This window comes from Ovis aries, chromosome 7, assembly GCF_016772045.2.
Source record: "Ovis aries strain OAR_USU_Benz2616 breed Rambouillet chromosome 7, ARS-UI_Ramb_v3.0, whole genome shotgun sequence".
Taxonomy (NCBI): Eukaryota; Metazoa; Chordata; class Mammalia; order Artiodactyla; family Bovidae; genus Ovis; species Ovis aries.
In genome coordinates, this window is record NC_056060.1 from 99,520,175 (window position 1) to 99,547,622 (window position 27,448).

General features: G+C 46.2%; 1 protein-coding gene across 4 annotated transcripts in view; it reads right to left on the minus strand.

Moving 5' to 3' along the window:
* The window catches only part of EFCAB11 (EF-hand calcium binding domain 11), a 173,354-nt gene that overhangs the window by 18,271 nt on the left and 127,635 nt on the right, over positions 1-27,448 (minus strand). The window contains exon 6 of one of the 4 annotated variants that reach the window (XM_060418487.1): positions 4,779-4,863. The exons of the other annotated variants lie outside the window; for them this stretch is intronic. Within the exon in view, the coding sequence (XP_060274470.1) occupies positions 4,794-4,863 (70 nt within the window). The 3' untranslated portion in view covers positions 4,779-4,793. Of the gene's footprint in view, positions 1-4,778; positions 4,864-27,448 lie in introns of those variants that run through there. 4 annotated transcript variants of the gene reach the window in all.

The window sequence follows — 27,448 nt, forward strand, 5'->3', positions numbered from 1 at the left end:
GGAGAGGGCTAACATGCTTAAATCAACATTTTGAAAGTGCATCCTTGCTGAGGTAGGCAGAATAATGGCCCTCCAAAGATGTCCATGTCTGAAACCCTGAAAAATATAGTTAGGTTCCATGGGGAGTGGGGAGAAGGTTGTATTAAGAGATAGAATTAAGGTCATTGACCTTACAATGGGAGGTTATTCCTAGACTCTCCAGGTGGGCCCCATGTAATCTCAAGGGTCCTTAAAGGTAGGGAAGGAGAAGGCCCAATTAAGAGTCACAGAGAGACTGGAAGATGCTAAGCTGCTGGCTTTGGACCTGGGGGAAGGTGCCGTGAGCCAAGGAATGCAGGTGGCAAGCAGAAGCTGCAAATGACTCTTCCCCTAGAGCCTCTGGGGGCGGTGTGGTCCTGCTGACATCTTGATTTCGGCCCAGCAAGGCCCATTTTGGGTTTCTGGCCTCCGGAACAGAACGCTGACAAGTGTGTGCTGAGTCACTACGGCTGGGGTGATTGGTTGTGGCGGTCATAGGAGATTAATACGAGGGAGGAGGGCGTGAGTTTGGCTTTGGACAGTTAAGTTCTGGATGTCCTCAGCGAAAAGAGTATGGACATTTGCGAGTATTCATCTGTTAGCTACTTTCCAATACGTTGTTGTTTAGTTGCTGAGTCCTGTCCGACTCTTTGTGACCCCATGGACTGTAGCCCGCCAGTCTTCTCTTTCCATGGGATCTCCCAGGCAAGAATACTGGAGGGGGTTGCCGTTTCCTTCTCCAGGGGAGGTTCCCGATCCCGGGATCAAACCTGTGTCTCCTGCCTTGGCCACTGAGCCACCAGGGAAGCCCTTCTCTAAGAAGCGACATGGTAGTTTCTTTGGCCACGCCCACAGAGTATGGGGTCTTAGTTCCTCAACCAGGGATAGAACCTATGACCCCTGCACTGGAGCATGGAGTCTTAAATCACTGGGCTGCCAGGGGAGTCCCATCAGTTACATGATTTTTAAATAAATCTGACTTTTCAGGATTCCAGTTTTACGTTACATTTAAAGTCGGTTCTACTTCTAAATCTCTGAGTGTATAAGCTTGAAAAGAAACAAACATATTTTTCCCTTAGATTCTTGTCAGTACTTGGCAATCTTTGGGGGAAAAGTGATATTAAAAACAGTGGATCTAAACTAAAGGGGGAAAAGATTCCATTAAAAAGGTAGCCCATATATAAAATTATCTTAAAATACTTTAATAAAAAATGCATTGAATTTATATAAAGAGAACTACAAAATTCCATGGAGACATACAAAAGGATATTTTTAAATGTCCATATGTGTATTTCTGGATGGGAAGATGAACGCTGTAAAGATGCCAAATTCTTCCCAATTAATTTATAGATTGAGTACAATTTTTATCAAAACCCCAAAGGGAGGCTTTGGAACTCCACAGAAATGATTCTACCATTCATCTGGAAAATAAACAGGCAGGAAGAGCCGAGAACAATGTGAAAACAAGAAATACCAGGTTTCGGAACCTATCAGAAGAACTGGGGTGGGGGAGTGTGTTCCTGGTGTTAGAATGTGGGAAGAGAGAGGATCGCAGCCAGGAAAGATCCCTAGTCTGTAAGAGAACTCGAAGCAGAATGTGATGACCGAGGCATTTTATATGAACGGAGAGTCTCTATTGTAACCAATGATAAAGGGGAAACGGGCAAGCAAATCAGAAGCACAAATGTTTAGCTCATGAGCCCAGGCTAAACACACAACTAAATCCCAAAGCACCAATCTGAAAATTCAAGCCAGCCAAGAAAACGGACGTGGGTGTTAACCTGGTCTCTAGATGCAGAAAACCTTCTCAGTACAAAAACACTGGGGAAAAATTAAAGAAAAAGATCACGAGTTTGAATACATGAAAACTTAAAATTTTGTGGATCAAAAAAGCATTATAGAAATTAAAGGAAAACAGCACACTGGGAAAATAGCTGTGATGAAAATGGAAATGGGTAAATATTCTCACACAGAAGAGAAAATAGTCAAATGACACGGACAGATAATTCACAGAAGGAGGACCAGAACGAGCTAATCAACACGTGCAAACGTTCAGTATTGCTACAATCAGGGAAATACGAAAATGAGATACTGTTTTCACCTATTAGCTTATCAAAGATTGAAAAATAAATAGCATTCAGTCATCAGTGAGAGCACAGAGGGCGGATGCTGAAAGAGGCAGTGTCGTTTTCAATGAGGCAATTTAGTAAGAAGAGCCAGGAGTCCTAAAAGTGGAAAAAAGCAAGTCCACGCTCTCCAGTATGGCCCTTCCCAAACTGGGAACGTCTCTGAAGGAAGTAACAGTGTGAACAGATACGCTGATCTTGGGGCTGTTGGTGGGGCCTCCCAGGTGGCACTCGTCGTAAAGAGCCCACCTGCCAGTGCAGGAGACAGAGAGACGGGGGTCTGCTCCCTGCCAGAAGGCGGGCACAGCACCCCACTCCAGCACTGCCTGGAAAACCCCATGGACAGGGGAGCCGGTCGGGCTACAGTCCACGGGGTCACAGAGAGTCAGACAGGACGGAAGCGACTTCCCAGGAAGGCGGGGCTGTTTAGAAACTGAAAATGCCAAAACGGTGGAAAAGCATGGGGCCTAAAATTCATTTATTTTAACAAAAATGTGGACAGCAACAAAAAAGACTACATACTGAAATATTAACAACAGTTGTTCTTGATTTGCTAGGAATGTGGTTGGTTTCTATTCTCTTTTTCTGACCTTTTTCCATTTCGGAAATAACTGTACAAGGAGTATTTGTTACTTTTGTAAGCAGATCTCTTCCCCCACCATCCACATACACAAGAACCGCTCTCCCCAACCACACACACGCACACACACACACACGCAAATGCCCCAGCCGTCAGCACACACATACACGCGCACACACACACACGCAAATGCCTGAGCCATCGGCACACACATGCACACACGCACACGTGCGAGCCCTCAGCGCGTGCACACACACGCAAAAGCCCAAGCTGTCAGTGCACACACACACGCAAATGCCTGAGCCATCAGCATACACACACACACACGCGTGCAAATACCCGAGCCGTCAGCGCGCACGCAAATGCCGGAGCCATCAGCGCGCACACACAGACACAGACACACACGCGAGAGCCCTCAGCGCGCACACAAACACGTCTTCTCTACCCTGCCAGCTTCCCATTGCTCGCAGTCATTAGCTCAGGGAAAGCTCATGGTTGGTAAAATCATCCTGTGAGTGATGGCCAACAAAGGGAAGACACTGATGAGCCCTTGGAGGGCTCAGGTGGTGTGAGTGCACAGGAAAGGGAGGAAAGCAGCGAGGCTCGGGACGGCACTGGGGAACGGGCACCGGGGCTCGATCACGGCCCGCAGGGCGCGGCCGGCACACGTCCCTCCGGGTTTTCCTTCGGTGACTGCGTGGCTGACTGTTCAGCGCACTTGACATTCTTTACAATAAATACATCCCCGGACGGAAGTCTTCCTGAAATCAGCTCCCAGCTGGGAAGGAAAACAAAACAGAACCTTTTCTTAGCTTGGATCAAACCGCAGGCACAGGGAGGAAGCGAGCCTGACCTTCGCGCTTGGCCTTCCCGCCTCTGGGGCGACGCACAGAAGAGCCTTCGTGTCTCCGGGCTGAGATGGGGGCCTTCGTGTCTCCGTTCTTCCCTGTCCGTCTCTGCACCCCCACCCGCCCGCCCGGCGAGCTGGACCTGCCCCTGTCCCGCCGCGGGGGAGACCAGGCCTGACCTGCCCGGGGTGCAACCCGGTTCCACCCTCCGCCCCGAGTAAGAGCAGGTAGGCACGCTTTTCCTTTCAGAGACTGTAGAAATCACTCAGCTCACTCTTTCCATTTCATGGAGGAGGAAAGTGAGGCTCAGAAGCGCCAGTCAGCTTTCCTAAACTTGCACATCCAGCTGGCGACAAAAGCAGATCAGAAACGCGAGTCCCTTGATACAGAGCACAGTCCTGTGCACAGTTAATGGTAATCCTGGGCGACCGGGACACCTTTGTCAGGAATCCACGTGGCTCCTACTTTCATTGTTTAGTGGCTAGGTCCCCTAGGACTCTTTGCGACCCCATGGACTGGAGCCCACCAGGCTCCTCTGTCCACGGGACTTCCCAGCAAGAATACTGGAGCAGGTGCCGTTTCCTTCTCCAGGGGATCTTCATGACCCAGGGGTAGAATCCACGTCTCCTGCCTCGGCAGGCGGTTTCTTTACTGCTGAGCCACCAGGGAAGAGAGGCTGTATTTTACAGAGAAAGAACACAAGCAGCTCAAAGCTCCCTACGCCCTGCATGTGGTGCCAGGAGCCAGGCTCTGGGAGTCCTGTCCCAACTCCTTGATGATTCTCACTGTATGTGTGGACATGGGATAAACTCTGGGATGAGGATCCTTTGTTGTGCTATCAGCCAAGCTGTTCACAGCCTCGCAGAATTACTGGCTGAGCAAGACCTGGGCCTGGAATGCCCTAGACCATGACATCACACTGAGTGTCCTCCCCAGAGCTCCAGAGAACATTCCAGTAATTTGGGGCTGGGACAAGAAAGCACAAAAACATTTCAAAATATTAGTGATTCAAAATTACGCAGTTAGTGCATAGCTGAAAGTTTTCCACTGAAGCTCTTAACCACGTTTTTTCAGGTTGTCCTTAAGAGAGAGCCCTTAGCAAAATTTGAGTTTACGAGAAGCACTGGCATCGAAATTAGAGGAATTCCGTCATAAGATGTTTTTTTAATTACATAAATAGGTATAGACTTGAGTTTTGAGCACTGGTGAGGAAGTGAACGGTCAGAGGCGAGTGGGTGCTCCTGGAGCGTCCTGGAGATTAGAGTGCTGATCGATTTGACGGAGCATCCAACTGGAAGAAGAAAAAGTGGTGAGGACCAAGGGGAAGTCGAATGAGCAGACCAGAGACAGCGTCGAGGCCGGCAGAGAGTGTGAGCGCTCCAGGAGCCCGAGCTCCAAGACGAGTGAGCGAGAAGCCCTCCCCAGAGCTCAGAGCCAAGGACGAAACATCTGCGAAGCAAAATGGAAAGAAACCAAAACCAACTACGTTCTTCTCATAATAGTAACTTGCCCCTCATATACTTTGCTGATGCTCAGTATATTAGAAGACTTCAAGAAGAATTTTACAAAATCCAATGTACATGCTTGACTTTGGATTTGTGGAAACTAAACAAAAACCTTAATGATATTGTTCTTAGTGGATATATAGATATTAGTGGCATGTTTCCTAAAAGCAGTCAAAACCAAGGTACTCTTCATCACACACATTATTTAATAAACTATTAGAGGGTCTTGCCATGGCAAAAAGGCAAGAAAAACAGGTAGGAGAAATTAATAGGAAAGGAATATCACTAATTACGGAAGTCATGCTAATATAACCCAACAAACGCAAAGGAAGCTACTAAAAATTGCTGAAATAAATTACTTCAAGAATATTTACCATGTAAAACACATTCCAGGATAACAATAGCATTCCTTTTCAATGACAGTAATTAATATTTTTGTTTGAAAACAGATTTGCCTTATAACAAGGGCAAAATATATCTTTTCTTAATATACTTTCATTGAGTACCTACTTGGTAACTAACCTGAGAAAGCAATACATAAAGAATTCTCAAAACTCAATAATAAGAAAGTAAACAACATAATAAAAGATGGGCAAAAGACTTGAACTAAAGAAGATACACAGGGACTTCCCTGGGAGTCCAGGGGCTAAGAGTCCATGTTCACAATGCGGGGGGCCCCGCCGGGCCCCTGGTCAGGGAACTAGAACCCAGATGCCACATCTAAAGGCCCCTCCTGCTGCAACGATGAGCTGGTGCAGCCACATAAACAAATAGAGAAAAAGAAGACACACAGATGTGAAATAAACTCATCAAGAGAGTTTCAGCATCACTGGTCACTAGGAAAATAGGACTAGAAACCACAATGAGACAACCACCGCGCGCCTTAAAGAATGGCTCCGTTTACAAAGACCACGTACCGACGAAGACGCAGAGCAACTGGAATTCTCATGCACCGCTGGCGGGAATGCAAGCGCTTTGCTAAGGTTGGCAGTTTCTTAAAACATTAACCACTCGCGCCTACCGTATGACCTAGCCATTCTGCTCCCAGGTGCTTGCCCAAGGGAGGAAGCGCACATGCGGAGACGCGCGCCTGAACGGCACAGCGGCTTTGCTTGCCACCTCCAAAGCCGAAAAGCCAGCGCCACCAACATGTGGATGCATAAGCCAGCTCTTGCACGTCAATAAAATGAGACATTCCTCAGGATTAAAAGGGGATGGACTGCTGATAACATGGATACATCTCAAAGTAATTAGGCTGAGTCAAAGAAGCCAGCTCAAAAAAAGAGTACATATTGAGTGAGTCCATTTATATAATCTTCTAACAACGGGAACGAATCTGCAGTGTCAGAGAACACTCCAGTGATTTCCTGTGAAGAAGAAGCAGGAAAGTGAGAAGGTGTAGGAGGCTGGGATTGCCAAGGCATACAACATTTGATGGTGGTGACTATCTTAATTATCTTGGCTGTAGTGATATTTCATTTGATATACATCTTAAAAACTACTAAACTGTATACTTTAATTATGTGCAGTTTATTACATGTCAATTACATTGCAATATAGATGTTGAAAAATGCTTTAGGTAGAAAATCACTTATACTATCATCTTTTATAATGGCAAAAACCCAGGAGGAAATCCAAGTGCCCCACAAAAAGAAAACAGCTCAGTAAACTATGGTTCATCGATTTATCATAAAGCCTTTCTGTTGTTAAATAACGTATGTGGTGCCATGTAGCTATAAGTTAGTATTCTCTCATAGTAGGATATGAAACGATACATATAACATAACTACAAGTATACAAAACCCTGTGATTAGATGTGGCTGAAGACTGAAAGAGGCCACGGAGAAACTAACAGTTGTCATCGCAGAGTAAGAAATCATATGTATAGCTGTAGAGTTGTTGAAATACATTTTTCCTTTTTGAAAAAGAATAGGAAGTTTGGTTTTCAGAGTTTTGTTGACATCTTTCTAAAGCTCTCTCTAAAGTAGTCAGTAAGGTCAGGGACTTGTCTGGTTGCCCAGTGGTTAAGAACCTGCCTTGCGATGCAGGGAACATGGGCTCAATCCCTGGGCTGGGAAGTAAGATCCCACACGCCACGGGGCGCAGCAACTCCTTAAGTCCACGTGCCCAGAGGCCCCGCTCCGCAGCCAGAGAGAACCCCTTCCTCCCCGCGACTGCGCAGGCCTGCACACAGCCACGAAGACCCTGCATGCCAGAATAAATAAATAGAAGGTCTTAATTTTCTTTCTAAAAAATAAAAACGTATTCAGGAAGTTCAGCAGTAAGGAGACAAAGAAACCACGTGAAATTTCGGTGTTGACTCTCCAGCAAGGCAGCAGTTCTTTGCCTCTTTTCTCTCCAGGCCCTCTGCTCCATTCCCACTTGTCCCCTACTGCTGGGCGTCTCCATCCCCAGGACACTGCTTTCTTCACAGCCTTGCCGCTCTTGCCCCAGCTCCGTCGCGATTCTGCACACTACGCCTCCGTCTCCATGCTGCCTTCAACACAGACTGCATCGCCCATTCCCCTCATTAAAACCATGAGAAGACGCCCGCGCTGCCCATGAATACGGTCGGCTACTTAGCAGCAGCCTCTCGCGAGCCACCGCAACCTCTGCTTCACATCATTTCCTTATTCCCGGAGTCTCGTTTCTTAGTCCTTAATTCCTAGGCACCACCCTAGGTTCTGGGAGTATAAAATGAACATTATTATTTGTGTGATGGCTAATTTTTCGCACCACCTTGGCTAGACTGTGGGGCCTTTCTGTTTGCTCAGACGCCAGCCTAGGTGTTGCTGGGAAGGTTGATTTTTAGGTGTGACTAGCCTCTAAGTCAGGACACTTTGAGTTGGCAGGTTGCACTCCAGGTTGGGTGGGACTCGTCCAACCCTTCGAAGCTCTTATGAGAAGAGTGAAGTTTCCCAAAGAAGAAGTGATCCCGCCTCCAGGAGGCAGTCTAGTACCTTGTCTGAGGGACTTTCTGGCAGTCCAGTGGTTAAGACGCCACGTTCCACGGCAGGGGCAGGGGGCAGAGACAGGTTCTATCCCTGGTCAGGGAACTAAGGTCCCACATGCCCTATGGTATCGCCAAAAAAGAAACAAATATAAATTAGAAAAAGAAAAGAAACCTTGGCTGAGCCTCCAGACTTCCCTGTGGACTGCAGCCTTGCCAGCTCACAATCATGTGAGCGGATTCCTTAAAATAAATCGCTCTGCAAATGCGCACGTCTCCTATAGTTTCCATGTCTCTGGAGAACTCTAATGCCTTAATGGTTCCTGCGTGTATGGAACTCGACGGCCAGCCCAGGAAACAGAAATATACGCAGAACTTAGAAGGCACCAGAGTAGCCCTTCTGCCTGAAACAGTGAAAGACACGTTTCACAAAATGGTTTTCAGGGATTGGACAGCGAAGAGCAGGGCCTGTGATTCTGGAGAGGAAAAGCAGAAGCGAGCCCGGTGACTGTCCTGACTTTCTGCCTAGAGGTGCCTCCAAACCGGGATGCAGGGGAGGAAACGCAAGCGGGGGAAAGCGGTCGCCCTGAGCTGAGGAGACAGAGGTCAGAGTTCAGGGCACGGAAGTGAAGCCGCTCGGTCGTGTCTGATGCTTTGCAACGCCATGGAGTGTAGCCCGCCAGGCTCCTCTGTCCGTGGGCTTTCCCACAGAGCACCTAACGTATTCCGCACCAGGGGCATGTCATTTCTTAGACACCTCTCTCCTCTGCGTGATGGAATTATTTTCAGTAAGAATCATGTAATAATCAGCAATAACCATTATGTTCTTGATTTAGTCTCTGGTTTTAAAGCAAACCATTAATAATGCAAAGAGGAGAATAAACATCATTTTATCAAATTTTAGTCAAATTCTGGTAAAACAGTTCAGGTGTAAACTAAAATTTCTACTTAACAAACATAAACAGGACGCCTCTCATCGTCTACTTGGTTTCACTACTTTACATTTTAAACACAAATTGAAACTCTTCAGTGGTCACATACAGGGAAAGACTTAACTCACATTACTTGTTTTCACAGCCGCGGTGCTGTCATTGTTCACACCACCCCCGGTCACTTTCATGATTAGCTTTTACCGGAGTCGAGTTGCTTTACGCTGTCGCGTCAGCTTCTACCGTGCAGCAGAGTGAATCAGCTGTGTGTTCATATTCCCTCTCTCTTTGGGGGTCTCCTTCCTCCTTCCCATTTAGGTCCCTGCAGAGCATCCGGTACAGCCCCTGCACTGCACGGCATGTTCTCATCAGTTGCCTGTTTAATGCCTGGCGTCAGTAGGGTGTATATGTCCATTCCAGCTCCTCCTCGGCGTCCATACAACTGTCCTCTGCAGCTGTGTCTCCACTTCTGCTTCGCAAATGAGATCACCTGTGCCGTTTTCTAGACTGCACACATACAAACCTACCGTTTAAACAGGAGAGTTTCTTATACTATAGGGGATGGAAACAGAAACTATTGGGTTGGCCAAAAAGTCCATGTGGGTTTTTCATAAGATGTTTATGGAAAAACCTAAAAGGACTTTGTGGCAAACTCCACATATTCGAAGCCAGTTCAAAGGATTCTGAGTGGCTGCTGCTAGAAACTCAACTGTTTAGGGTCCCTTGGGCTGCAAGGAGACCAAACCAGCCAATCCTAAAGGAAATCAATACTGAATATTCACTGGAAGGACTGACTGAAGCTGAGGCTTCAATACTTTGGCCACCTGATGCAAAGAGCTGACTCATTGGAAAAGACCCTGATGCTGGGAAAGACTGAAGGTAGGAGGAGAAGGGGACGACAGAGGATGAGATGGTTGGATGGCATCACCGACTCAATGGACATGGGTTTGAGTAATCTCCGGGACTTGGTGAGGGACAGGGAAGCCTGGGGTGCTGCGGTCCATGGGGTTGCAAAGAGTTGGACAAGACTGAGTGAACGACAGTAGCAGCTAGAAAGTACTTCTATGTGCTTTCAAAATAAGTGCATGTAGCTGTTTAATAAAAGGAAGCTATAATACTGTACAATTTAAAGTTTACATGCATAACATTAAAACTCAAAAACTAACCTCAGCAACTGTTTAGAATGTAGGCCAGCAAAAGTCCCATTCCCCACCCCACCTGTATTTTATCATCTGGTTTGTCAGAGCTGTAGGGACATGAGGGCAGGTAGGGTTTGAATCATTTCGATAATTATTTAAAATTCTCTTTGGATTTTGTTGTTGTTCAGTCAGTCGCTAGGTCATGTCGGACTCTCTGTCGCCCCATGAACTGCAGCACGCCTGGCTTCCTTGTCCTTCACTGTCTCCTGGAGCTTGCTCAGGCTCATGTCCATTATGTTGATGATGCCACCCAACCATCTCATCGTCTGTCATCCCCTTCTCCTCCCGCCTTCAGTCTTGCCCAGCATCAGGGACTTTTCCAAGGACTCAGTTCTTTGCATCAGGTGGCCAAAGTATAGGAGTTTCAGCTTCACCATCAGTCCTTCCAATGAATATTCAGGACTGGTCTCCTTTAGGATGGACTGGTTTGAGCTCCTTGCAGTCCAAGGGACTCTCAGGAGTCTTCTCCAACACCTCAGTTCAAAAGCATCAACTCTTGGGTGCTCAGCCTTCTTTATGGTCCAACTCTCACATCTGTACCTGACCACTGGAAAAACCATAGCTTTGACTAGATGGACCTTTGTCAGCAAAGTGATGTCTCTGCTTTTTAATACACTGCCTAGGTTTGTCATAGCTTTTCTTCCAAGGGCATATCTGCAAACTCCCAGCCCGGTTGGACCGCTCCCTCACTCTGGGTTGGGAGTGGCTGAAAGTCTGGAATTTGCGGGGTGGGGTCCCTCGGAGAAGGAGCCCTGCAGAGAAAGAGCTCCAGGATCTGCTTGAAGTGAAGTGAAGTGAAGTCGCTCAGTCGTGTCCGACTCTTTGTGACCCCATGGGCTGTAGCCTACCAGGCTCCTCCCTCCATGGGATTCTCCAGGCAAGAGTACTGAAGTGGGGTGCCATTGCCTTCTCCAAGGGATCTTCCCGACCCAGGGATCGAACCCGAGTCTCCCACATCCCAGGCAGACGCTTTAACCTCCTCACCACCAGGGAAGCCCACCAGGACCTGCTTGGGATACCCTGAGATATGCAGGGATGAGAGTGCAAAAACCTGGGGCAGAATTGCCAGGGATGAGCCAGTTGAACAAGCTGATCTCAGGCAGGGCTTTTTCCTGTCAAGACTGGAGAGACTGCACTGAACGCTTTGGCTATTCAGTAGACTCAAGAAAAGCCACACCTCAGGAGCAGGGCTAAAGTAGTTGTAGAGCAAAGAGAACTCTAAAACTATACAGTCCACCCTTGAAACCACAGGACTGAACTGCACGGGTCTTTATACGTGGACTTTTCTCCCCAGTAAATATGGTTCCTGTATTTTCATTTTACAGATCTTTAACTAAGTGTGGGGAAATGTTCGGGTCTGATTATAGATCACAGTGAGTGAAGTTGCTCAGTTGTGTCCGACTCTTGGCAACCCCTTGTAGGGAATCCCTACCAGGTTCCTCTGTCCATGAGATTTTCCAGGCAAGAATACTGGAGTGGGTTGCCATTTCCTTCTCCGTGAGATCACGGTACATGGATTCAAAAGAACTAGAGTCTGAGTCCTGATTCTATCCAAACCGTTTCAGCTTCCTGACCTTGGGTGAGTCATCTTTCAATTTCTGTTTTTTTTCATGAAGATAGCAGTAGGTGGGTTTTTGACTACAAGAGGGTCAGTGCTCCAATCTTCCCGTTGTTCAAGAGTCAACTGTACAAAGCTTATAAATATGCCTTGAAAAATCAAGCCGATTTGCAAGTAAATTTAACACCTGCCAGAAATAAATCTCAATACTCAAAAGAAGGCATCAAAAACTTTGACTCTCGACATCAGAACACTCGTAACTGTGGTATGCAGAATTTCAAGGAATGGCCTTCAATATTCCATATTCTCTAGTTCCCAGACTCTGTAAATGTTATGAGAGGGCATTCCCATGGTTGTTATATAATCTAGGTGGCCCTAATCTAATCACATGAGCCTGTCAAAGCAGAAAGTTTCTCCAGCTGGAAGCAAAAGAGGAGATCAGCGAGGCTCAAAGAGTTAAGAAGCATGTGACACGCCACTGCTGCTTTGAAGACAGGCCTACGCGAGCAGGAATGCAGGCGTCTTCAGGAGCAGGCTGACAGCCAGACAGAGAACAAGGGCCTCTGACCCACAGCCACAAGGAACGGGGTTCCGCCAACAACCCACGTGGGCCTGGAAGCAGATCCTTGCCATGAATTTCTAGATAAGAGCTCAGCTCAACCAACACCTTGACTCTAGGCAGAGAACTCAGCAGAACACATCAGACTTACACCCTGCAGAACCGTGAGATCAAAACAGGCTGCTCCGAGCTGTTAGGGTCCTGATAATCCGCCACATGGCAACAGGAGACTCATAAAGTCCATATAGAATCCAATAAGACATTACTGTACATGCTGAAAAGAAAATATGACCCATAAACAGGAGAAAATTCAGTCAAAAGAAAGAGAACCAGAAACAACAAAGATGGCAGAATTGGTAGATGAGGACTTTTAATTATAAGTGTGCTCCAGGACTTAAAAAAGATTAAATAAACACACTGAAGAGAGGAATGGAAAATATAACTGCAGAAGAAATTCTTTGTAAAGTTAAAGAAATGGAAATAGAAACTTTCCAAATTGAATCTGAGAAAAAAAAGGTTGAAAGTGAAATGGAAAGAACATCGGTGACTTGTGGAGCAACACGCAATGGCCTAATTTATATGTAACTGGAGGACCAGGCATCAGGGAAGAAGAAAAACAGCTGAAGCAATGATGCCCAAACATTGTCCAAATTTGGTGAACACTAGAATCCTGATCCAAACTCAGCACACTCCAAGCAGGATAAACAAAGAACACTATTAAAAGGAACATCGTAATCAAATCACTAAAGACAAACAAAAACCAAGTCTAAAAGCAGCTAGAGAAAAAAGACACATTTAGAGAAAAAAATATATAAAAATCACCATTGACTTGTCATCAGAAATAATGGAAACCAGTCAGAAGGACAACTTTAAAGTGCTGAAATATTCTTCAAAAATGAAAGGATAAAAACATTTTCAGAAAAACAGAAGCTGAGAAAATTTCCAGCCAGACTAGAAATGTTAAGGAGGTTCTTTGAAGTGAAGTCGCAGTTGCGTCCGACTCTTTGCGACCCCGTGGACTGTAGCCCACCAGGCTCCTTTAGGCTTGTCAGAAAAATACAGCATGGAAAACTAGATCTACAGAAAGGAAAGAAGAGTCCTGGAAATAAAGGTGAGAAAGGAAGAGAGAGAGAAAAAAAGGAGATACAGGAAATATAAAGATGACAGGCTTAAACCCCACCATATTGATAATTACATTAAATGTAAATATGATAAACACTGATTAAAAAGCAGAGATTGTCAGAATGAATAACAAAATTACCCAACTATATGCCAGCCTTAGGAAATCCACTTTAATCATAGAGGCAGAGATAAACTGATAGTAGAAGATTTTTAAAAAGATAACAGAAGAGGAATGGCTACATCAATATCACTTCAGAACAAAGAATATTATCCGGGATAAAGAGATTTTGTATAATAATAACAAACTAATCAATTAATCAGGAAGACATAATCCTAAATGTATCTATACCTAATAACAGAGCTTAAAAACACATGAAGCAAAAATCTGAGAGAACTCAGAGAAGAAAGAGGGAAATCTATTATCACAGCTGACTCTGTAATGCTCCCCTGGCAGTAGAGGGTCGACCACAAAGAGAGAGCATCAGTGAGAGTGACGTGAGTGAGTGACGCTAGCAGCCAACCTGGCCCAGAGGATATTTACTGAGCCCCACTCCCACGTCTAAGAGACGCTCATTCACTCCATTCTCACGGAACATTCACCAAGACAGATGATGAGACACAAAGAAAGTCACAATAAATTTAAAGGAATCAAAATGAATTAAATTAAAAATCAGTAACCAAAAAAATCTGGAAACTATCCAATTATTTGGAAATTAAGGAACATATTGGTTAATAACCCATGGTCCACAGAATAAAATACAAGGAGAATTAGAAGCTATTTTGAACTGGATGATAATGAAAACACAAAATTTCTGGAATGCAGTTAAAGCAGTGCTTATTATGGAAATACAAAAATTTAAATGCTGACATTGAAGATGAAAAAGAAAAAGAAGACTAGAATCAATGATGGAGACATCTCCCTGAAGAAGCCATAAAATAGTCAAGTAAACCAAAATGAGGAGAAGGAAATAGGAAATACAACAGCAAAGACCAATTAACTAGAAAATGGAAGAATAACAGAGAAAATGAACGACACGAAAGATGGTTCTTTAGGAAGGTCAATAAAATTAATAAGCCTCCAGCCAGACTGATGAGAGGAAAAAAACCCCACAAATTACCTATATTTGGATTGAAAGTGATACGGATCTTAGTTATTAGAAATACTGTTAAGAGAATGCCATGTATAATTTGTGCCGACAATTTTGAGCTTAGATGAAATGGACACATTTCCTTTCCATTTAACATTTCTTCTAAAGAGAACAAGGAAGCAGAAGGCACACTCAAAGCGAAGACGGCAAAATGTCCAGACCTGTTAAATTTGGTTGATAGGTGCGTGGGCGTTGGCCATGTTTCCTTGATGCTTGAAATGCTTCTTAACTGAAATTCTAAATTGACTGAGGGAAATGTTTCTCGGGATCATTCAATCAACAAACGTGCGTTGCTCACTTCCTGCGCGGCGGCGCTGCAGCGGGTCCTGGGAACCCGGGAGCCAGGCAGGGACAAGGCTCCGCCCAGTGCGATGCCACTGGCCGGGGGCGATGAGCAAGGAGCCAGGCGAGCTGCGGGCAGACCCGTGCGTGCTGCAAGGCAGACGGGCCTGTGAGGACGGCTTGCACGGGGAAGGGGCTGAAGGGGAGCAGCCACGCGGGAGAGCCCAGGGAAGTGAACCCAGCAAGAGAACACTGCAAACGTGGGGGCCCCGAAGCTAGGACGAGCCAGAAAGATCAGAAAACAGTGGTGTGAGGGGAGACTGGAGAGGCTGGATTTTTAAGCACAACAGCACGTCATTGGAGGTTTTCAGCAGAAGAGCTGGTTTTAAGGCACGTGGGTCAGCAAGTAGCAAACGGATCATCGGAAGGGGCGGCTGGAAGCTGCAAGAGACTTCAGGGGAGGGGAGGCCGGGAGCGGCAGGCTGGTACGGTGCCGATGGAGCGGGCTGGCGGCGTTTGAGATTTGCCACCTGTGACACGAGCTGATTGCTCAGAGACTCGAGTTTGTCTTCTTTCCCCTACAAACATGCATCCACATAGAAATAGCCGCCCACTCCCTGCTCTTGGTCGTTGCTGTTACTACAATGACGGACACACGCAGCAGCCTTGGGTAGGCTCTCCGCCACCATCAGCCTCAGGGGCTGGTCCGAGTAATCCTGAAGCCACCGCGTGACACGGGTGACGACCTCACTTCTCGCTGGCACTGCGTTCAGGCCCAGACACAGCCAAACGCAGGCCAGACCCGAGGGGCCACTTCCGGTACCTAGTACCTTATCAGCTGCGATGCAGTCAGGACATCGGAAAAGGCAGCAGCCATTTACAAGAGAGAATTTTACATAATAAATAGATAGGAGTTAGGGGACTAAAACAGCAGCATGGAAACACTGCAGTTATTTGTTAAAAAGAAGAGGGTCGGAACCATCACCACACGAAGCCTCTACCATCGTCAGGGCTGGAGACACAGAGGGGAGAGCCTGAGGTTATGAGGACCGAAAGGCTGGTGGCTGGCCAGGAGCCTGGAGCTCAGCCTCGAGGGGGCTGCAGCTGGGTCCCTGAGGGGTCCACGGTGAGAAACAACGGGGAACTGGAACCAGTGGCAGGTGCTGGGACGCGGCGATCCTCGGGGGACCCCAGGACCTGGGAGGAGGCAGGCAGGAGGAAGTCGGGGAGTCACCCTTCCCCAGCGCCCTGCACGCACCAGGAGGGGCGCCCAGCGGGGCTGCTAAAGCAGAAAGGTAGCTTTCCAGTTCTCGGCCCGACTGGCCGCCCGGGGTAGAGAAGGGTGGGTTTCGGGCTGAAAGACAGGAGCTTCACAGCCAACACATGTTGCTACACCCCACGGTCCTGTTTCGTCAAAGAGTTCGATTCATTCTTGACGTGTGCCTTCATGGAAATGGCTTCGTTATCAGCAGAGTCACTTTTAGAGATTATAAATCTACTTTCCAGGGCATGTCATTCTCACGTCAGGAAAGCTGTCTGGAATACAGGGCTCTGTAAATGCCATGCTTGGTACTGACACTAGACGCTTTTACCTGAAGCTACTTAGTGTCTGAGCCAGTTCCTAAGCAGGCTGATCAGAAAGCCAGGGTCCCCAACAGGAGAGGGGTCTGGAATTTTCAAGGAGGAGGAAAGGACAAAAGTATTTTTTTTTCCCCTCTACGTTCCTTAGTCTTAGTCACAGAAAACATTTTTTTTCTTTAAGCCCGGCACTGATAATTACACAACAGACTCAGTTTAAACTCTGCAGTAAGGGCTATAGAACAATGTACCCTGCTCGAGGACAGTTTCTCCTTCTTGAAAACCTTCTGATTAATCCTGCTGTCTTAGAATGCATATTATGGGGTGGGTCTGGTAAAATCCTCCTATGGTGAGTTCTGATCCTGTCGTCTTAAAATGTAAATTGTGGGAGTGGGTCTAGTAAGATCTTTACCACCTTGAGACACTCTTTTGATTTATTGTAATAGCCAATTAAAAAAGCGTAAACTCCCTTGCTTAGACTAGCAAGGGGGGCACTCTCTGCCCCTTTCTGATATCTGTGTCAGAAGTCTGCTCTGTCCCTTTTTCACTTAATAAAACTCTGCTACACAAAAGCTCTTGACCAAGCCTTGTCCCTGGTCCCGAAGCTAAATCTTCGGAGATCACGAATCCAATATCGTTCACCATAAGCTATCATATCTATTTGCATAACATTATAAAATGTATGTTTCGGGTTTCTTTTCCATTGACTCTAAGATATATATATATATAATTATGACCACTAATAAATGAGATGTATATTTATGATCACTAAAAAAGAAATAACGAGCCTCTTGATGAGGGTGAAAGAGGAGAGTGAAAAAGCTGGCTTGAAACTCAACATTCAAAAAACTAGTATCATGGTATCCGGTTCCATTACTTCATGACAAGTGAGTGAAGTCTCTGAGTCGTGTTCGATTCTTTGAGACCCCGTGGACTATTTAGTCCATGGAACTCTCCAGGCCAGAACACTGGAGTGGGTAGCCTTTCCCTTCTGCAGGGGATCTTCCCAACCCAGAGACTGAACCCAGGTCTCCCGCACTGCAGGCGGATTCTCTACCAGCTGAGCCAGCAGGGTAGCCCATGACATGGGATGCCTTCATGGTGGACAGACGGGGAAACAGTGGGAACAGTGAGAGGTGTTCTTTCCTTGGGCTCCAAAGTCACGGCAGACAGTGACTGTTTTAAAAGATGCTCGCTCCTTGGAAAGAAAGCTACGACAAACCTAGACAGCATATTTAAAAACACAGACATCACTTTGCTGACAAAGGTCTATATAGTCAAAGCTGTGGTTTTTCCAGTGGCCATGTATGGATGTGAGAGCTGGACTATAAAGAAAGCTGAGTGCTGAAGAATTGATGCTTTTGAAACTGTGGTGTTGGAGAAGACTCTGGAGAGACCCTTGGACTGTAAGGAGCTCAAACCAGTCCATCCTAAAGGAAATTAGTCCTGAATATTCATTGGAAGGACTGATGCTGAAGCTGAAGCTCCAATACTGCAGCCACTTGGTGTGACGAGACGACTCATTGGAAAAGATCCTGATGCTGGAAAAGACTGAAGGCGGGAGGAGAAGGGGACGGCAGAGGATGAGATGGCTGGATGGTATCACCAACTCAGTGGAGGACAGAGGAGCCTGGTGTGCTGTAGTCCCTGAGGTCGCAAAGAGTTGGACATAACTTCATGACTGACCACTACCAACAACAATACGTAGCCACTTACTGGATTGCTTTAAAAATGATCTTTAAAGGCTTGTTTGCAATGACAGCCAATATTTGCAATTATGAGTGAATAACACCAGGCAGGAGACTGGATCCATTGAAATTTCCTTTCTCCTTTATTCACCAATTTCATTAGGTGACCTCCGTAAGCAGCAAAATCTCCCACTGACTGAGGCTACTTCAGGCCCAACACTCTTTTCTGGTTCAAAGTAAAGTAAGTGAGAACATGTCTGATAGTTTGAGAGACTTTGGAAGAGAACCAATTCTTTTCATAGGATATGTTTTCATGAAGTCTCATTTTCCTATTAAGTCCCCTAAGGCAGTACTGCTTAAATTCTCTTTGGTAAAGGACCACCTTCAAAAAATTTTCCAGTGTGTTGCAAACTGATACTTCATAAAACTTAATAAAAATGAATCACTAGAAAAGTGAAATAAAAGGACACGCAAGATAAAAACTGCAATTTTGTATTCCTAGTTCAACCAACAGGAGATTATATTGCAATAAATAGTGCCAGATGAACAAAAGGAAAAAGGGCTGTGGAAATTGTAAGCTGTTTGTTCACTGAAAGTTTGCATGTAGGCAACTAATACCTAGGATCTCTATTACACTTGCAACTTTTTTCATTTTGAGGGAAAAAATGAATCCCCGCATTAAATGTCTATATATGGGGTCACACAGTCAGACACGACTGAAGCGACGCAGCAGCAGCAGCAGCTACACTGTGAGTGAACAGAGAGCACAGAAATACCGTGGCACAGCTGGTGAAGAATGCTGCCAGTGCCGGAGACGCCAGAGGGACCCGATCCCTGGGTCGGAAGACCCCTGGAGGAGGGCACGGCAGCCCACTCCAGTGTTCTTGCCTGGACAACCCCGTGGACAGAGGGGCCTGGCGGCCCACAGTCCATGGGGTCGCAGAGAGTTGGGCGACTGAGCGCACACAGAACAGAAGTTTTAATGCGGCAAATGGACTTGCTTCTCACCTGATGATGTTTCTAAGCCGGGTGCGTCTTGGCGCGTTTGCCAGCAAGGCTAACTGTAGGGGATCAAGTGCATCTAAGCTATTTCTAAGTCTTATTTTCATAATAATAATGTGATGGTGATGAAAAGAACAGGAAAGAAACTAGTCTCACAGAATGAAGCAGAAGAGGCTTTCGAGCAATTTCAGCAAGCTCGGTTTGTTCATTTCAGTTTCATCCAAAATGGAGAGAGTGCGACTACATTTTCAGAGTTCTTTAAATCCTTCAACAGAAGCCAGTTCTAGCCAGTATATCTTGTAAGTTATGGTTAAATTTAAGTTATCTTTTGATGAAAGAAATGGATTCTGGATCCATGAATTTTCTGGGCATAGATCTTCTTTTGATGGAAAATAAAATTCAAAATGCCTTCTCAAACCTTAAGGTGTCTTGTGAGAGCCTTTCACAGCTGTGCAGTGCCGAGACCATCGCCTGCGTCACCGGTTGTTGCTAAGTTATGGAACGTGTGTCATGATGATCTGTAGACACTCTGTTCTTCTAAGCTGCTAGCTTTCGTGTTTTACCCTTTGATCATATCAGCCATTGATAAACATGTTTCTTCTTTGCACGGAAGTACTAAGGTCGTTAAAAATCACCGAAGGTATTAGATACATAAGGAGTCCTGCTTGTCCAGTTCATATCTTCAACAAGCCAGGGCCAAACTGTCTTCTGATTTTACAGAAATGTACAGAGGTCTTCCGTAAATTGAACATTCTCAAACAACTGTCCTCTTGATCATCCTGATACCTCAGCACGTAGCAACGGCTGATCACGGCCTGCTTGCACAGGATCAAATAACACAGAATAATTCGGAATGTAACACAGCAGGCTTTACCTAATCGCGATCTTTAGGACAGCACTAAGCCCACGGGTTAGTTCCACCAACATTTCTTTTCACGGCAGGACTTTCTCATGAGAGAGGTGATCTATTGATTTACACCCTGGTGCAGCCTCTAAATCAGGGTGACGTCTTCAGGATGCTTTCTGCACCATCGGAACCTGCTCCCACACAAAATGTAAACTCCAGTCAATGTCTGTTGACAATCTAATCCTTCATCTATACAGTTCAGACTGCGTCGTTTGTCAGCGACAAAGCCGAAAAAAGAAATTCTTCCCTCCTATCACCATCATGTTCAAACTGCACGTAAACAGGAATGTGAGTGAAACGACCTTGCTACCATGAAAAAGCACACTGCTGACTTTAATCGCTCAGTGAGCTAGCCCTCTGCACCACGCACTGGTTCCGGAACAGGCTGAGCTGTGGGGGCTCCGGAAGCAGGACTCAAGCTACGCTCTGTGTTAGGGACTCGCCCAACATTCCGAGCAAATACCTTTGAAACCATCTTTCACCAATGTCTCACCAACTGTATGTGGATTTTAGTCTCGGCGAGCTGAAACGCTACTTACTAAGAAGCCTGCAAAGCCCTCATGTTTATATGTGAAACCCTGAACATCTGCTTCAGTCAGCTTTCGAATCCAATATCCTTTTGTTCAAAACCTTCTCATGGTTTTGAGCTGAACTTTTCTGGACGCCATTAAAGAAATATTTCCGTATCACCGTGGATCCTGCCGCCCTGAACACTGTGACGGCCCCACAGCCTCGCAGCCAGCAGGGCTCTACAAGTCACCAGCGTCATGCTTTTGGGATGTCAGCCTCAGTGACAGCCATAAACGGGAAGCGGTGTGTGAGGGATCGAAGTTCCGAAGAAAACACACACGAACACTTGCCTTTGTTTCTTCAAAATCACTTCCACCTGCACCTTTGGGTTTATGCTCTTGGCACATTCAGAAACGACGAGGATTTTCTCACCAGAAACCAGACAGACAAACCAAAGAAACTCCAGGGAGGCTTGTTTTACCTTCTGTAAACTGAGGGGGAAAATGACCCACACACATTTTATTTCCTCAATTAACTAATAATGTGGAATAATAAAAATGAAATTTTTGATTAAATATGAAAACTTGTAAGGTATAAAAAGAAAGGCTTACATTTCCACGGATTTTTAGATACTTTGAGAGTACCGCTGATAAACCAGAAATAGTCACACACTGTAACAGGGTTATTAGCTACGTAACTTGCACCGCGTATGACTCACCATTTGAGCTTGCCGAAACTGAGGTGGTCTACACCCTGTTCAGTGAGACGAGTCTGCCATTGCAAACTTGGCATCATGACAATGCCAAACCGCTCCAAAAGCTTCTGACTTCCCAGGTGGCGCTAGTGGCAAAGAATCCGCCTGCCAATGCAGGAGCTGCCGGAGACACAGGTTCAATCCCTGGGTGGGGAAGAACCCTGGAGGAGGCAATGGCAACCCACTCCACATTCTTGCCTGGAGAATGAATCCCATGGACAGAGGAGCCTGGAGGGCTGCAGTCCGTGGGGACGCAAACGTGCAGAGGTGGGCAGAGGAGGGAGTTGGGCAGGATGGGCCCCGGGCAGTGGCTCTGACGTGCGTCCCCAGGTCAGAGTCGTGTTCAGGGCTCCACAGGGAGCACAGGGGAGGAGAGAGCGGCACCTCTATTCACAGAGCACTGCCTGTGGGAGCACTTAACAGACAAGCACAGGGCAGGGGGGGGACTCCCCTGGTGGTCCAGCCTGCCCTCCACTGCAGGGGACGCAGGTCCAATCCCTGGGCAGGTAACTGCCACAGGGCAACTAAGCCCGACCCAGAGCAAGAGCCAGGGCGGTCATAATCAGAAATTAATACCAGAAAGATTATGGAGAATCATTTAAATAAACATATAGAGAAGCCTGGGATGAGCGACTGACGGACACGGCGGCCCTGGGCACTCACGGGCCTGCCGTCCTGGCCCGGGAACCCGGGGGCACTTGGGTTTATGAGCTGCCCAGGGACGATCTGTAGAGCCGCGTGCTCCTTCAAGCAGGTAACAGCTCCTTCGAGGAACAGAGCTCTTAAACGTTTGTGCACCATGAACCCTTGTGGCAGTTTGATAAAGATTCTAATTTCAAAGGCATAAAAGGAAGCCAATTATACTGGATAGATGTGAGTATTAAAAAAACAAATCAGCAAGAAGGTATTATAGGTGCTTCTTCATTAACACACTAAAGAACAGAACCTAGTGGCAAGACCAATACCCAGTGGTGGGAAGAGGGACGGGAGGAGTCAAGGCGAGGGAGGAGCCTCTGTGACTCCAAAGCAGCAAGAGGGTGAGCGAGCTCAAGGTGGCCACAACCCCTAAATTATGATCCCAAAATATTTGTGAGCCCCTGAGGGCAGGAGAAGTGGGTGACGGGGGATGAGATGGTTGGATGGCGTCACTGACTCAACGGACACGAGTTTGAGCAAGCTCTGGGGGATAGGGAAAGAAGCTGCCTGGCGTGCTGCTGTCCATGGGGTCGAAAAGAGTCGGGCACGACTGGGTGGCTGAACAACGACCACCTGTTGGTGGCAAAGTCCGGGACACTGCTAAGATGACGCTGCTTGGTTGGCCACGTTGCTAATTTAGAAAGATGCTAAATATCCATCAGAGATCTACGTCCACAGAACCCAGACGAAAAATCCTTGAATTGAAAGATTTCATTCACTTGTACCCTCACCACCACATTCAGGCTAAGTTCCAGTTTCCAAATGCATCTCTTCTTTTTAATAAGAAAAATCATATAATACACCAAAGAGTGGGCTTCCCGAGTGGCTCAGTGGTTAAGAATCTGCTTGCTGCTTCAAAGACTCAGGAGACGGGGATTCGATCCCTGGGTCGGGAAGACCCCCTGGAGAAGGAAATGGCAACCCGCTCCAGTATTCTTGCCTGGAGAATCCCATGGGCGCAGGAGCCTGTTGAGCTACAGTCCACGGGGTCACATAGAGTCGGACACGACTTTGACGCACACACGGGTCAAGAAGAGACTTGAGAGCAGGCCCCTGAGTAAAGGCGGGGGTGTGGAGCCGAGCTGGTGCGGACACAGTGGACGTGGAGGAAAAGAAAGGAACCCGGATGCCCCCAAGGGTTTGGGCATGAGCGACAGGAAGGATGGAGCTCCGCGAGGGTGGAGTTCTGGGATTAAGATGGAAAATGAAGCAGGTGTGGGGGAGAAGATCAGGCGTCTGGTTTTGAAAGTGGGGTTCTCTATCACATGTCCTTGCAGAGAGCTGGACACAGAAAACCTAAAGCAATTTAAATGTCGCAATAGGGGCTGATTAAGTTAACTATTATATATTGATAAGCTGTTGAAAGAAAGGCAGTTATAAAGAATGAGATCTAATCGTACTATTACGGAAGCCTGTGACATATGCAGAGCGGTCTGCAGCATTTCACCGATACTTCACATAGACACAGTCGATGTCTGTCGGTGCACTCACGTGTCACTTCACATGCTCGGAAAAGAATCTGCATGAACACCCACCCAACAGCTAATAACATTTACTTTATCTATTTCTACATTGTTAGAACCTTCCAGTGAAGAACATGCATTATTCACATAATATAAAATGTTTTAAATGATGCTTGGTTCACATGTAAGCAAACACTCTCAAAGCTAGGCACATTTCCTGACTGTTTCTTTGTTTTTTCATTTTATTGAAGTACAGTTGATTGATAATATTGCGTGAATTTCTTCTGCATAGCCAAGTGACTCAGATATGCATATGTATTCTCTTCCACATTCTTTTCCATTGTGGCTTGTCACAGGATACCGAATACAGGTCGCTGCGCCGTATGATAGGACCTTGTTGCTTATCCATCCTATATATAACACTTTGCCTCTGCTAATTTTGGAATTCTGCTAATTCCAGACTCCCAACCCTTCCTCCCCGACACCCCCACCCCCGCCCTTTGCAACCGCAAGTCTGTTCTCTGTGTCCGTCGGTCTGTTTTTGCTTCATACATACGCTGATTTGTATCAAAGTTTAGATTCCGCACATAAATGGTCTCATCTGGTATTTGCCCTTCTCTTTCTGACTTCCTTTGCTTAACAAGGTCGTCTCTCGGTGTATTCACGTTGCTGCAAAGGGCATTACTTTCTCTTTGATGGCTGATAATATTCCATTGTGTAAACACACACACACACACACTATATATATACACCACTGCTTCTTTATCCATTCATCTGTTGACGGACATTAGTTACTCTTTGAAATGAGGCAGAAACTTTGTGACTGCAGCTCTTGGTGGGAGCAGCAAGTAGTCTGAGACACGGGGTGGATGGAGGTGGGAAGTAAAGTGTGTGGAAAGGGGAAGAGAGGAAAGACAGGAGACAGGCACGCGCCAGAGCTCTGACACGGAGGCTGGGGCAACACTCAGTCTCTGGACAGGTTTGCATTTGGTGAGTATGTGTTTTTCAGTTTTTTAAACATGGAAGCCTTTAGGCAACTTGGGAGCTCTCCAGTTCACCACAAGCCCCACCACTCCCTATGACCCCCCACCCAGCGTGAGCCACACATTTCCGTTGCTGCAGGCAATGACCTTCCCACCCCTGTGCTGACACGCACGGGGCTCTTACTCCGGGCTGGGTACTGCATCCGACTCTGCCTTCTACTCTACTGCGCACATCAGTCAGTTCAGTTCAGTCGCTCAGTCGTGTCCAGCTCTTTGTGACCCCATGAATCACAGCACACCAGGCCTCCCTGTCTATCATCAACTCCAGGAGTCCACCCAAACTCATGTCCACTGAGTTGGTGATGCCATTCAATCATCTCATCCTCTGTCGTCCCCTTCTCCTCCTGCCTTCAATCTTTCACAGCATCAGAGTCTTCAGATGAGTCAACTCTTCACATGAGGTGGCCAAAGTATTGGATCATCCTTCCAATGAACACCCAGGACTGATCTCCTTTAGAATGGACTGGTTGGATCTCCTTGCAGTCCAAGGGACTCTCAAGAGTCTTCTCCAACACCACAGTTCAAAAGCATCAATTCTTTGGCGCTCAGCTTTCTTCACAGTCCACCTCTCACATCCATACATGACCACTGGAAAAACCATAGCCTTGACTAGACGGACCTTTGTTGGCAAAGTAATGTCTCTGCTTTTCAATATGCCATCTAGGTTGGTCATAACTTTCCTGCCAAGGAGTAAGCATCTTTTAATTTCATGGCTGCAATCACCATCTGCAGTGATTTTGGAACCCAAAACAATAAAGTCTGATGCTGTTTCCACTGTTTCCTCATCTATTTCCCATGAAGTGATGGGACCAGATGCCATGATCTTCATTTTCTGAATGTTGAGCTTGAAGCCAACATTTTCACTCTCCTCTTTCACTTTCATCACTGGGCACAGAGGTAACATCAAAAGATTGAAAGCGTTACCAGTGTTTTCTACAAAATCTGCATCTGCCTCATCTGTCTCTCTTTTAGCCATATTCATTTTTGGACACGTCAATAAAAGTTAAAGTGGCCGTAAGCTCACTGTTTTAGTTCACACTTGTACTGTAAAGGAGATCAGCCCTGAGATTTCTTTGGAAGGAATGATGCTAAAGCTGAAGCTCCAGTACTTTGGCCACCTCATGCGAAGAGCTGACTCATTGGAAAAGACTCTGATGCTGGGAGGGATTGAGGGCAGGAGGAGAAGGGGACGACCCAGGATGAGATGGCTGGATGGCATCACGGACTCGATGGACGTGAGTCTGAGAGAACTCCGGGAGTTGGTGATGGACAGGGAGGCCTGGCGTGCTGCGATTCATGGGGTCACAAAGAGTCGGACACGACTGAGCGACTGAACTGAGCTGAACTGTGCTGTAAAACATGAACTGTGCTCGTCAGGAGGCCATGAGCCCTGACTTCTGACTTACCTTTGAGAAGTCCTTCTTTTCCTGGACTGGTAAGGGTTTCCCTCTGCTTAAGTAGAGAGTCGCACAAAGACAATATAACCCAAATCACCTTCAAAATGACGGCACCAAGGACAGACAGAGTCGTAACACAGAAGACGACGCTGAGCAGGTCCTGCTAGCAAGCTCATTCTGCAGGTGGGGAAAAGAACCCCTGGCAGGTAAAGGCCAAATACAGTAAAAAGTAAACTCAGCATCTCTTTTACCAAGCATCTTTCCATCATCTTTCTATACATTAAATAATATCCATTCTAAGATGAGTTTAAGAGGCTGTTAACATAATTATTTGGGGCTGAATGATGAATGAATAAACAAACAGATGCTCAGCATGTGGCATCTCTTTATCTCAATGGAAAGAAAGCCCTAAAAAGTTCTCTGCGGAATTCTTTTTTTCAAGGTGGGTGATTTCAAGATCTAATTATGACCCTGAGGCTGATGTCTGGCCCTCGAGTTTTGACTTTGGAACATGGAGCTAAGAGAAACTTTACAATGAGTCCTGGAAGAGAAAAGATCATAAAGTTTAATCACATGTCTCCAGGGGGAAAAAGAACAATTTTTAAAATGTTCTATTCCTAACAATCATGGAACAAACATCACCTTTTAAGATCTGTTTCTCAGAAGAGCAGAAATCATTTAGTCTAGGAAAACAGTGTGGCTTAATTTTTTAATTTTTTTTCTCTTCTGGATTCTCTGCCAAGAACTACAGAGCAATGTGAAAAGACAGCGCAGGAGACAGCTGCTAAGTAATCTCTCTGCTGTATTTCTAATAAGATAGCGACGTCATTTCCGTTGCTGACATCTAGCTGTATTGGGTCTGAAATAAGCTGTTGCGGCTTTTTCCCCTCAGTGGACTCCAGTTGCAATAAGTAATACATCATTTATAATTGGAAATGTGTATCCCTCTCCAAAAAGTTTGCTCCTTCTTGCTTACACCCTTGAGCACCCGGCTTGAATTTAAAGCCGCTGCTTGATTTGCACGCAGGCGTCTGTGCTCAGTGGCTTCCGTTGTGCCTGACTCTGCAACCTCATGGACTGCAGCCCGCCAGGCTCCTCTGTCCATGGGATTCTCCAGGCAAGAATGCTGGAGTGGGTTGCCATGCCCTCCTCCAGGGGATCCTCCCAACCCAGGGACCAACTGAAAATCTTGGTGTGAAAAAATATGATTAGCAAGTTCAATACAGCTTAAGAGAAATTAAATAAAGTGAAAGACAAAACTAAGAAAATCTTCCAGGATGCAGTAGAGAGAGATTAAGTTAAAAAAAAAAAAGTAGCGGGAAAACAAACAAACAAAAAATTAAGGAGACAGATATGAGGAGAGAAAGTCAAGGAAAAGATGTAAGACACGGAAAGGAGTTTCAAAAGGAGGGGAGAAGCGGAGGAGAAAAAATGTAATGCTGAAAACATCCAATTAAGGGAGCAAAACAAAGTGAGCAATTTACACAAATAGGGAAAAGCATTCAAAGAAGGGCAGCACCTATTTACAAGCGAAAGAACTGAGCACATTTGGAATATAAAGGATTTTCTCCTTCCACCAAAGAAAG